Source organism: Dicentrarchus labrax, unplaced genomic scaffold, assembly GCF_905237075.1.
Source record: "Dicentrarchus labrax unplaced genomic scaffold, dlabrax2021, whole genome shotgun sequence".
In the NCBI taxonomy this organism is placed as follows: domain Eukaryota; kingdom Metazoa; phylum Chordata; class Actinopteri; family Moronidae; genus Dicentrarchus; species Dicentrarchus labrax.
The window spans coordinates 37,411,287-37,423,630 of NW_026136719.1; the positions used below are offsets into that span (position 1 = coordinate 37,411,287).

At 39.9% G+C, this 12,344-nt stretch overlaps 1 protein-coding gene across 6 annotated transcripts in view; it reads right to left on the reverse strand.

The window, feature by feature from the left end:
* mcm9 (minichromosome maintenance 9 homologous recombination repair factor) overlaps positions 1 to 12,344 on the reverse strand; it is a 34,305-nt gene that overhangs the window by 12,408 nt on the left and 9,553 nt on the right. For all 6 annotated transcript variants that reach the window (XM_051378550.1, XM_051378547.1, XM_051378546.1 and 3 more), the window contains 8 exons: positions 12,022 to 12,228; positions 11,841 to 11,922; positions 11,472 to 11,672; positions 11,260 to 11,385; positions 10,167 to 10,286; positions 9,849 to 10,023; positions 8,654 to 8,856; positions 8,114 to 8,317 (listed from right to left, as the gene is read on the reverse strand). In XM_051378550.1, the coding sequence (XP_051234510.1) occupies positions 8,114 to 8,317; positions 8,654 to 8,856; positions 9,849 to 10,023; positions 10,167 to 10,286; positions 11,260 to 11,385; positions 11,472 to 11,672; positions 11,841 to 11,922; positions 12,022 to 12,228 (1,318 nt within the window). The remainder of the gene's footprint in view (positions 1 to 8,113; positions 8,318 to 8,653; positions 8,857 to 9,848; positions 10,024 to 10,166; positions 10,287 to 11,259; positions 11,386 to 11,471; positions 11,673 to 11,840; positions 11,923 to 12,021; positions 12,229 to 12,344) is intronic.

The window sequence follows — 12,344 nt, forward strand, 5'->3', positions numbered from 1 at the left end:
GTCTTTAATACAAATGCGCCCTAAAGTCACTTTCTGTCTTTTCTCAGTCAAATAGGCACCAAATTCAAAATGTATGTTACATTTCGACTACATATATAACCCACTTTCAATAAATATTAATGTTTCCACGGGTGAAATGCTCCTTTAATGTAACTTGAAATGTACCTATAAACCAGAATTTTACTTTCATTACTGACTGGAAAAAAATAATATGCCTTTTCAGATGCCTAACATCAGGCAAAGGAAGACAAGGAAGTGGACCCCATAGGCCATGGGACAGGCGATCCAGGAGGTACGGAGGGAGGGCGTCATTCCCCTTTGCACACTTCACACATCCTGCAGCCTCTGGATATGAGTTCCTTTGGACCCTGGAAGGCAGATCTCTCTGGTGTTACAGGAGGATCTGTCAGCAGTGAGCCACTCCTTCTGCTGTGCATTGGTGTATGAGTGTGTATGAATGTGTATGAATGATTAGTTTCCATTCTGGTGAGCAGTTGGCACCTTGCATGGCAGCCATTGCCATCAGTGTATGAATGTGTGTAAATGGGGTGAGTGTGGCATGTAGTGTACAGTGCATTGAGTGGTCGAAAGAATAGAAAGGCGCTATATAAGCACAGAACATTTACCATTTACCATTTCTTGGTTTGGAGGAAAATGGGTCGTTCCATTGTTCAGAAGAACAGCGTACTTAATTAAAAAGTTGATTGGAGAGGGGAAAACATTAAGAAGTGCAGAAATGATAGCCTGCTCAGCCAAAATGGTCTAAAATTCTTCCAAATGGAAACCAAAACCAGAAAGATGTGAAAGAAAATGAAAAACTACCATTCGAATGGATCGAAGAATCAGTCAATGACCAGCTCCAGGGAGATCAAAGAAGGTCTAAAGTTACATGTGAGTACTGTAACAATTAGAAGATGCCTATGTGAAGCCAAGCTATCAGCAAGAAGCCCCTGCAAAGTCCCATTCTTGCAAAAACTACATGTGCTGAAGAGGTTACGATTTGCCAAAGAACACGTTAACATTTTTTGGACTTATGAAAGCAGGATTGCTATATATCAGTATAACTATTAAACCCAGTCATGGAACAAGAAGTAAACACTTCAGTTTGAGTGGTGGGTCGTTTATCCACAGGGATATTAGGACGTTTACAACTATTTTACCCTGAGGAAAAGTCAGCTGGTGTCACTGATGTAGCTGATTTTGATGAAACTGGATGATATTTGATGGAGAGAATGTTTTCTAGTTTTCCCATTGATTTTGTTTTACTGCTGCTACACCTCAACTCTTAATGACAGTAAAGTAACTGCTGCAAAATGAAGCTGCTGTTAGCTTAGCTTAGCCGTACTGCCCGGGACCGGGTGCTCAGAGCACCGGGGGCTTGTTGTGTATACTAGCAGCACCTACGGTTTGGACCATAGGCTTTCAGGCCAGGTATGGGGGAGGAATGCTGAAGGAGAGCGGCGCTGGTTGTGCCAGAACCAGAGCCGAAAAAGCGTCATAGTCACAGAATTGGAGCTGGGCAGAGCAATGAAACCAGCTTCTACGGATATCGCTAAAGGCAGAGGAAAAGAGACGAAGGGGACGACGGAGGTAGCTAAGAAGAAAAAGGAGAGCAAAGCGAAGAGTAAAATGTGGGACTTGCTTTTGGTCGTTGGTGAGAGCTTGGTGAAATAAATGGCTGCAGACAGTGAGCTGGCATGCTTGCTGTTGGACTAGTAAGTAATATTAGCTGGTTTGCTATGTCTTTTGTTATGGTGTTTGGTTGGGTTAGAAAAAGTTGTTGACTCGATAGTTTTTGATCATAAGTAAAGTAATCATAACAAATGCACAGCTGTCCATATTTACAACAGTGGTATTACAACTGGAGGTGCCAATTTGCACAAATCTTATAGTAATAGTTTTGCTTTAAATAGATTCCATCCGACTTCTGGTCTGGCGGACTACGTGATGGCAGCATAGGGCGACAGGTCCCGATAATAATAATTAAAAGTTGCCCGATATAACTCGAATTTCAGTAGAGAGGCGCTAAAGCAAGGTTTGATATTACGGGTAAACAATGCCTAAAATAATGCCCCAAAAAGAAACACGCTAAAAGTAAAAACCTCGACGAAGAAGAGGATGATAAGCTATCGCAAACTAGCAGCAATATGGAGGAAGACGAGCACGTGGACACGGACTTTGTCCTAAGCCACGACGTACACCTAGGTGTTATTCTAAAAGAGCTGCGAGAATTCAAGAGAGACTCCACTCAGCAATTAAACAGCATTAAAGAAGATATTAACAAAATGAACAAAAGAGTGGAAGAAACCGAGGAGCGGATCACTACGGCCGAGACACGAATCCAGTCAATGGAGGATGTACTGGCGCAGCTGGCGAAACTTCAGGAGCAGATGGAAGCTAAATTGACTGTATTGGAGGGACATTCAAGACGTGATAACATCAGGCTACATGGGGTAAAAGAAGGAGCTGAAGATAATGTCGCCAAAATGAGGAGGCTCCCCCCCACTACTCCGCTAAATATAGAGAGAGCACATTGGTTGCTCGCTCCAAAGCCTCCGACCGAAGCGCCGCCGGGATCCATCGTGGTCAAGTTTTCAAGTTACAGAACTACACCGCATTCCAAATTATTATGCACATTGGATTTAAGTGTCATAAACATTTAATTTTTAGTTTTTCAATTAAACTCATGGATGGTATTGTGTCTCAGGGCTCTTTGGATCATTGAAATCAATCTCAGAAACCTGTGATAATTAGTTTGCCAGGTGAGCCCAATCATAGGAAAACTACTTAAGAAGGATGTTCCACATTATTAAGCAGGCCAAAGGTTTCAAGCAATATGGGAAAGAAAAAGCATCTCTCTTCTGCCGAAAAGCTTGAAATACTGCAATACCTTGGACAAGGTATGAAAACATTGGATATTTCAAGAAAACTTAAGCATGATCATCGTACTGTGAAGAGATTTGTGGCTGATTCAGAGCACAGACGGGTACGTGCAGATAGAGGCATAATGAGGAAGGTTTCTGACAGACAAATTCATAGGATTAGGAGAGCAGCTGCTAAAATGCCATTGAAAAGCAGTAAACAGGTATTTGAAGCCGCTGGTGCCTCTGGAGTCTTGCGAACCTCTAGGTGTAGGATCCTCCAGAGGTTTGCAAGTGTGCATAAATCTATTATTCAGCCACCCCTAAACAATGCTCACAAGCAGAAACGGTTGCAGTGGGCTCAGAAATACATGTAGACTAATTTTCAAACCGTGTTGTTTACTGATGAGTGCCGTGCAACCCTGGATGGTCCAGATGGATGGAGTAGTGGATGGTTGGTGAATGGCCACCATGTCCCAACAAGGCTGCGACGTCAGCAAGGAGGTGGCTGGATCATGTTTTGGGCTGGAATCATGGGGAGAGAGCTGGTAGGTCCCCTTTAGTGTCCCTGACAGTGTGAAAATTACCTCTGCAAAGTATGTAGAGTTTCTGACTGACTACTTTCTTCCGTGGTACAAAAAGAAGAACCGTGCCTTCCGTAGCAAAAATTATCTTCATGCATGACAATGCACCATCTCATGCTGCAAAGAATACCTCTGTGTCATTGACTGCTATGGGCATACAAGGAGAGAAACTCATGGTGTGGCTCCCATCTTCCCCTGACCTCAACCCTATTGAGAACCTTTGGAGCATCCTCAAGCAAAAGATCTATGAGGGTGGGAGGCAGTTCACATCAAAACAGCAGCTCTGGGAGGCTGTTCTGACATCCTGCAAAGATATTCAAGCAGAAACTCTCCAACAACTCACAAGTTCAATGGATGCAAGAATTGTGAAGGTGATATCAAAGAAGGGGTCCTATGTTAACATGTAACTTGGCCTGTTAAGATTTTTTTGATTGAAATAGCTTTAAATGTAAATATGTAAATATGTAAATATGCTTGTAACTATGATTTCCTGATGCTGCAAATTCAACAAATTACCATTTTAGTTCTCTTTACAACCTTTAAAATGTTTTGATCTCTGTTGTGCATAATAATTTGGAACAGTGCATTTTGAGTTTTTTATTTTTAATAAATCATTTCAATGAAAATTATACTGACTGTCATTTGCATCGACTATTTAGGAAAATCTGAGAAAAATATCATTTGCATAATAATTTGGAATGCGGTGTAGAGAGACTCTTCACTGCGAAAGGTGGAAATTCAGCGCCACGCCACGGACACACAGTTTGACACACAGTAAATATTTGATTAACTTAAGGTCACCAATGTGACTAGATTGCAGTGATCGACTATGAAGTCAATATGATAAAATCTGCAGGAGTTAGTTAAAATAGAAGCCAACTTTTAATCAACAACATATGTTGACTGTACTGACTAATTTTGAAGTAGATTTGATAAGTCCCCTATTTATCTTGCAATTTAATACTTGACTTCCAGCGGTTTCCTACAATACTCCAGGAACAATACTCTGTAGGAAATATGGTTTGTAGATGTGGCTAGTGGGAGTGGAAAGTGTTTGTGTTTTATCACTTTGAAAAAAAGAAATGTACATTGTATGAACATTTCTGTATCTGTGATTAAAATTCAATAAAAATGTCTGAAAGAAAAAGATAAGTCCCCTATGAGGAGTTTGTTCAAATACAAGGCAAAAATTCACTGAAAATGACCAAAGAATTCAAAATGGCCGACTTTGGCGGCAGACCACGGACATGCCCTTCAACGTACAGGCACAAATACCACGGCGTTCAGTCAGAAATTTTTTTTGACTGTACTGACCAATTTTGAAGTAGATCCGTTAAAACCTGTAGGAGGAGTTAGTTAAAATAGAAGCCCTGAAATGCCAAAAATGGCGTCACAGTTTGACATTCGATTCAAAATGGCCAACTTTGACTGCACGCCACTGACATGCCCTTCAACGTACAGTCACAAAAAGCACAGCGTTCATTCAGCAAAATCTTTTGACTGTACTGACCAATTTTGAAGCAGATCGGATAAATTCCCTAGAAGGACTTCGTTCAAATACGAGCCAAAAAAGTGAAAATGACCACAAAATGGCCGCCGAGAGTGAAAATGAAAATGAAAATAGCCGACTTCCTGTGGGTTTTGGGGCATGGGTCCAAGAGGGTTTTCTGTAGGTCTTGGCACGTTACACATGCCTACTAAGTTTCATACATATTGGTGAAACGTGGCGCTGCGGCTGCTGCGTTGAAATACTGTAGGGAGCGCTACAAACACGATTTTTGGTGTTTGAGCTACAGGCACCAGTCTACACGCGTCCTGTGAATTTCATATTCATAACTATTCTCCGCAGAGTGATTTACCATGCCACCAGAGCGCCACCCAGTGGCGTGGTTTTTTCTATGGGTTTATGGGGATATGGGTTTTTTGAATGTGAGACAAACGATGCGGAAGTTATTAGCCTAAACCTACTTTTCTTAATAGTAGCACCACCTAGTGGCCAAGTCGAATGTGACGCGTAGAATATCGAATCTTTCACCAGGCCTGACCACTTTGCCAAATAAAATAAGTCCGGAGTATATGTTCAGGGGGTCAAAAATGCAGTGAAAGGTGCTAATAGTAATAATAAACTGAGCAATTACAATAGGGTCCTCCTAGTGTTGACACTGGCTCGGTCCCTAATAAACATACCAAAAACAATAGGGACCTTCCAGCTGATGGTAAATGGTAAATGGACCTGTACTTGTATAGCGCCTTTCTAGTCCGACCACTCAAAGCGCTTTTACACTACGTGCCACATTGACCCTTTCACACACATTCACACAGTGATGGCAAAGCTATCGGCCGATAGGTGTACTGAACCAGGACTATAAGATCTTTACTCATATTTTGGCAAAAAGACTTGAAAACATCCTTCCCCAGATAATAAGTTTGGATCAGACAGGTTTTATACAACAAAGGCAGACTCAGGACAACATTTGTAGAAAGCTCCATGTTACCAAACATATAGTTAAAAATAACTCCCAGGTAGTCTCGCTGAGCCATGATGCAGGCTTTCGGGCTTTCGATTGGGTCAATTGGGAGTTTCTATATAGCGTCTTACAGAAATTTGGATTTCATCAGACTTTTATCACGACCATTCGAGCACAATGTAATGATCCAAGGGCAAGGATAAAAGTAAATGGGAACATCTCAAGCTCATTTGGTCTGGAAAGAGGGACTAGACAGGGCTGTCCAATTAGTCCTCTACTTTCTGCAATATTTATTGAAGCTCTAAGCCAAGGGGATTACTCAAGATAATAGCATTACAGGTATAAAAATGCTAGGACGAGAACATAAAATTTCTCTGTATGCGGATGACATTTTAATCTATTTGTCACACCCAGAGACTTAGTCTAGTCAGAATATAAGCTCCACTTTTCAATTTAATTGGGACGTGGAATATATGAGATATTTAGGGGTAAACATCCCTAAAGATTCAGCAAAATTGTACGATTTAAATTTCAACCAAATAAATCAGAAAATACAGGAGGATATAAAGAGGCGGGATTTAATTCCAATATTGAGTTGTGAGTCACGAATTGAATCTGTGAAAATTAACATCTTACCTAGAATACTTTATCTGTTCCAGACTCTTCCAATTGAAATAAATGATAAACAATTTAATCAATGAGACAAATTACTATCAAGATTTATTTGGCAGGGGAAAAAGCCAAGGATAAAATTTCAAACTCTCCAATTATCAAAGGATAAAGGAGGACTTGCACTCCCATGCTTAAAGGATTATTATATTACAGCCCAATTGAGGATCTTGTTTTGTTGGTGCAACTCTTAATACCAGGCGAGATGGAAAGAAATTGAAGAAAGCATATCAGGGCATACCAATACAGGCGAGGATAGGGGATAAAAGATTGATTAGAAACTTAATGGAAATAAATAATAAATTGATTAATTTAAGTCTTAAAACCTGGCTAGCTGTTGTAAGTAAAAGCAGTTGGCGGGAAGAAATAAAGATTTTGAGATGGTGCTCACATGACCCTGACTTTATACCAAATAAACTAGATATTAGCTATAAAAGATGGGTTAACCTGGGTCTCTCCTCATACTGCATCTTTTTTAATCAGAGAACAGTGAACAGTTTTGACGCATTGAAGAGACTACATGGTTTAAACAATAGTGACTTCTTTAGATTTCTTCAGGTTCGTCATTACATTAATAGTTATATTCTGGAGAGCCAAAAAGTATTTGAGAATGAATTGTTAAAAATGTTTATTAGTGCCTACAGAGCGGACTCAGGGCTTAAAATAATTTCAAGATTTTATAAGGGACTCCAAGGAGTTAAAACAAATAGTAACATCTACATTAAACAAAAATGGGAAAGCGAAACCGCCAGTTGCATCACAGAGGAAGTCTGGACCAAATATTGTGAATTTCAATGGAAGATATCAAGCTCAATCTCTGGAAGAGTCTCAGCAGATATTTTATTTCACCTGTTCAGCAGTCTCATCACTCAGGTTCCTCCAGTTGCTGGAGAAAATGTGGTTCTCAGGAAGCAAACCATTACCACTTGTTCTGGGCCTGTCCAATTGTAAATGGTTTCTGGCGTAAGGTCTACACAGAATTAGTGATGATATTTGGAACGAAAACTGCTTTTAATTGGTACGAACTTCTCTTTGGTTTTCTACACTCAACATCTGTAAATATTAAAACTAAATACTTGTTTGGTATTCTGAGTATAGCTGCTAGAAAAGCAATTAAAAAGAAATGGCTTAAGCCAATTGGCCCATCTATAGAGGAATGGTATGACAATATTTACGAAAAATCTATGTAATGGAAAGAATTACCTTTTCTGTGAGACTAGAGAAAACTAGATTTGAGGAAACTTGGGAAAAGTGGAAAATGTATATTGCTCCTAAACGCCCTTCTTTTGTTTAACTGCTTGTAATTTCTTATTCCATTTTCCTCTTAGTATGTTTTTGTTTTCTTTTTGCCATTTTGAAATACCCCATGTTCTGTTCATATTTGTATATTTAAAAAAAAAAATTGTAAAGATGAATCACTGTATATTTCTATCAAACTATGCGGATATAAATGTGTTAAATGCTGATATGTGATTCTAAATAAAGAGAAAATGAAAAAAAATAATAATAAATAGATTCCATCCATCCTCACCTTCAGCCAGTCTGATTAGACTCTCCAACATGCGAATGGTGGTGCGGGCAGCATTGCGGCCATCACTCTGTCTCTGCAGCTGGTAGTAACGTGTCAAGATGCTGTTTGCCTCCTCGGACACCTGCGGTTCCAAGTGTTTAATCGTACTAAAATAAGCCTTCATTTTCTCCATGGACCACAGGCTGGAAGACTCAGCAGACAGTCCTGAAAGAAAAACAACAGCATTAACATTAGATGTGTAGTTTGGACCAAAATTAATACTGTGATAGTACTGCGAAGTACTTAAATCGATACCTTAACAAAAATTATTAATAATTAATCCATATCATACCGAGTCTATGTATTCAAGCTATTTTCAGCGTATCCCTTTTACCTTGATGATGTATACAATTTACACTACACGATTGATACATAATGATAACATCCTGGATAAATATCAGAATACCAATCATTAAAATATCATAATAAAAATATCATTTTTTTTTATTGATTGCTTTGCTTTTAGCATTTCATTTCCAAATTCGAAAGCACATGCTCTACCTCTGTCCTCCAGAATAAAAGAGGAGACGATACGGTCCCACTCTGCATTTCTGGTGTCCAGTAGAACTAGAACAAGGTCAAAACGACTCAGCAAAGGGCTAGCCAGAGCTACATTCACAGACAATGGCTCGTTGGGATCATACTGTCCTTTAGGATTAGTGGCTGCCAAGATGGTGGTCCGAGTGTTCAGCTTACACACCATACTGTAGAGAGGAGAAAGAATATTGAGTAGGAGAATAAAAAGAAAAGTAAATTTTTGTGTTATTGTCCATTTTAACCTTACTTGTCAACAAGACTATTGTGTGTGAATTGAGTTTCTGTAGAGGTCTATTTTAAATACAGAGTCGGACAATATTACCAACTTCAATTCAATTCAATTAAATTTTATTTGTATAGCACCAATTCATAACAGAAGTTAACTCAGGACACTTTCCAAATAGAGCAGGTGTAGACCGAACTCCTTATAACATTATTTACAGAGACCCAACAGTACCACCATGAGCAAGTACTTGGCGACAAGGGCAAGGAAAAACTGCCTGTTAAAAGGCAGAAACCTAGGACAGATCCTTCGGCTCTAGGTGGATGGTCGTCTGTCTCGACCAGTCGGGGTGAAAGAGAGAGAGAGAGAGAGAGAGAGAGAGAGAGAGAGAGAGAGACAGAGAGAGAGACAGACAGACAGACAGACAGACAGACAGGTGCACAGCAACAACTACACTAATAGCAGTGACTGATGATGATGAACTTATTTCTAGAATAGTGTTGTAGGAGACTGGATGAAGAATCAAATCATTGAGCATACAAAATTTAAAAAAAGTCACTCTAAAACAAAAGCCTAGAAGACCAAAAGTTAATATTTCTCTATTTTATTTGAAAATAATAGAATATATTATCCTATTTCTAGTAGGTTATTTCACCATTTTATTCTAATTCATTTTCCACGTTATTCACAAATTAAGTTCACTTAGGTCACACATGTACACACCTACACCTCTGTACTTGGTTGTGTATGCAGTAATTACTGCCCAATCAGACAACTGCATGAGGCATCCCAAGTTGCCTGAACAGAGTTAACTGTCCCGGGCAAGCTGACTAAGGTTAATGTTGAGCTGTTTTCACCACAAAACCCCATTAATACTGCTCTTTGCCCACACTAAAATTCTATGAGCATGTGGAAGCATATGTGTAATTGTCCTACCCAGCTTTGGCAACACTTATAGATTGTTGCTCCATAGCTTCATGGATGCTGATACGGTCATGTTCCTTGATGCTGTTGAATTCATCAATGCAGCACAAACCACCATCTGACAGGACCAGGGCTCCTGCCTCCAGATGCCAATCACCTCCGTCTTTCACAGCTGCTACTGTCAGTCCTTCAGCAAATTATATATTGTGTTCACAAATTCAGTTAACCCATTAATATACAAAACTGATGAATATGATCATGTAGCATGTACAGTTCTCACTTGATGACAAATTGCTTTAACTTGAGAGCTGACAGTGAACAATGACCTACCTGCACTTGTTGATCCGATTCCGGCTGTGAGTACAGAGCGAGGCATGATCTTAGCTGCATACTTCAGAAACTGAGACTTTCCTGTACCAGGGTCACCAACCAGCAACATATGGCACTCGCCTTGAGAAGACAAGTTTAACTCCAGTAAATCAGCATGTCACAGAGGACCATTTTTTCCAACATACAGCAAACACTTAGTTTCCCTATTGTCATTGTCACAGGTTGTCATTTGTTGTTTTAGAGGTCAGGTCTTACCCAATATGAGCCTGCCAGTGGGCAGATGCCAGAGAGCCAAAAGTAAATGAAGAGGAGAGAAGTGGCATTCTGTGGAGAGCGCAACTATTTTTGGGACTGCGATGGACAATGAATAATAACCCTCATCCCGAGTATTTGGTATTACTTTTTGTCTGTGTGTATTTCACCTAAATTAACTGAAACTGACTCTGAGCCCAGTGACAGTTGAAGATGATGGAATGGGGCTGGTCAATATACACAGGGGAGGATGACATGCAAGGGCAGAATGGTGCGATGGTGGAAAGCAAACTGAGCTCACCTGCATTTAGGTAAGGCCTGAATTATTTTTTTTTTGTAGAGTAGCAACCCGGGCATTCAACCAGTACCTGTGCCATGCCTCTGACTTAAAGGTCATAACACATGTAATGAGATTAATTTAAAGGTCCAGTGTATAACATTTATTGGCAGAAATTATACATAATATTCATAGGCATGTTTTTATTTGTGTATGATCACCTGGAAATAAGAATTGTTGTATTTTTGTTACCTCAAAATGAGCCATTTACTACAGATGGCACAAGTCATAACCATTTTGAACCGCCATGTTTCTACAGTTGCCCAGAAGGGACAAACCAAAGATAGGGCAGTTCACATTTTTGCGTGTTTTGCAGCCATCGTAGTTTCTCTTTCATGCTTGGGAGGGTGAAGCAAGAGCTGCAATCTGCAACTACACCCCTAGAGATCACTTAATCCTTCACACATCCTTTAAAAAGTTTTTGACATTTTTAATTATTACAAAATGGCAGAAGTATTGTGTCCTTTTCAGTTGTTTAATTTAAAAACACAAGAAACAAAATACCTCTGATCTTAGTCCCAGAAGAATCCGTTCTCTGCACACCGCCAGCCAACACCATGGCTACCGCCAGTTTAATCAAATACATTCCAAATACCTGTGGGCACAGGCTCAACAAGATCTGGTTCCGACCTACAGAGAGAGGAGAGAGGATCGCATTTTTAAAAAAGAAAAGAATAGATAAAAATGTTATTGTTATGAGGCAAATTATTACATACCAGCTATGGGATCATGTTTGCAGCTATTCCAGAACTCTTCAATTTCTTTCTGAACGTCCTTCATGACCAGAGCAGCAGAAACCTGCTGGTTATTCACTTCTATGTTGTTAGCTTTGAGGACCATTTCAACATCACAGCGAGCGCCATCATAAAAGGGCTTCCAGCGCTGGCACATCACCCCATAGACAGTCACATCATCTCCTGGGATCACCCAATGCAATAAATATAGAATATAAAGACACAGTGAGTTCAATCAGATTTTTAACTAGACCTCACCTTGATTAGGATTTACATTATTAGCTGTTTCGAGGAGCTGGCAGTATGTTTTAACAAGCAAGTGTATCTTGTCAAACCTTGTTATTTTCTTACCTGATTTACAACTGTCAACCAGGTCATCCTCCAGAACCACCACCATAGAACGAGGAATACTGCCCAGTGACAGCCTCTGTACCTGTTGTAGTGGGAGGTACCAATTAGCTTTTTTTATCTGTAGAAAACAGTAATAATACAATGAGAGAGATTTATTGATCATATGCATAATTTGCCCTACTTGCTCTTGTATCTTGATTTCCTGGTAATCCTTGCAGGAAGCAGGCTCAGAGCCTACAGACAGACAGCTGAATTTGTACGAGTTACAGCCATCAGGATTAGGACAGGCTACCGGTTGGACGAAGGTATAGAACTGGTCAAAATCAGCCAGCACTGTGAAAACATGATGACACTTTGCGCACATGTACTCCCGCTCGTATTCCAGAACCTATGGGAGGTAGAGAAGGTACCGAAGTAAGTCTCAAAACAAAAACTCACATGCAACCACACATTTATGTATTTCTATGATGTTATATGTTATATACTGTGTTGAAATAAATGCAC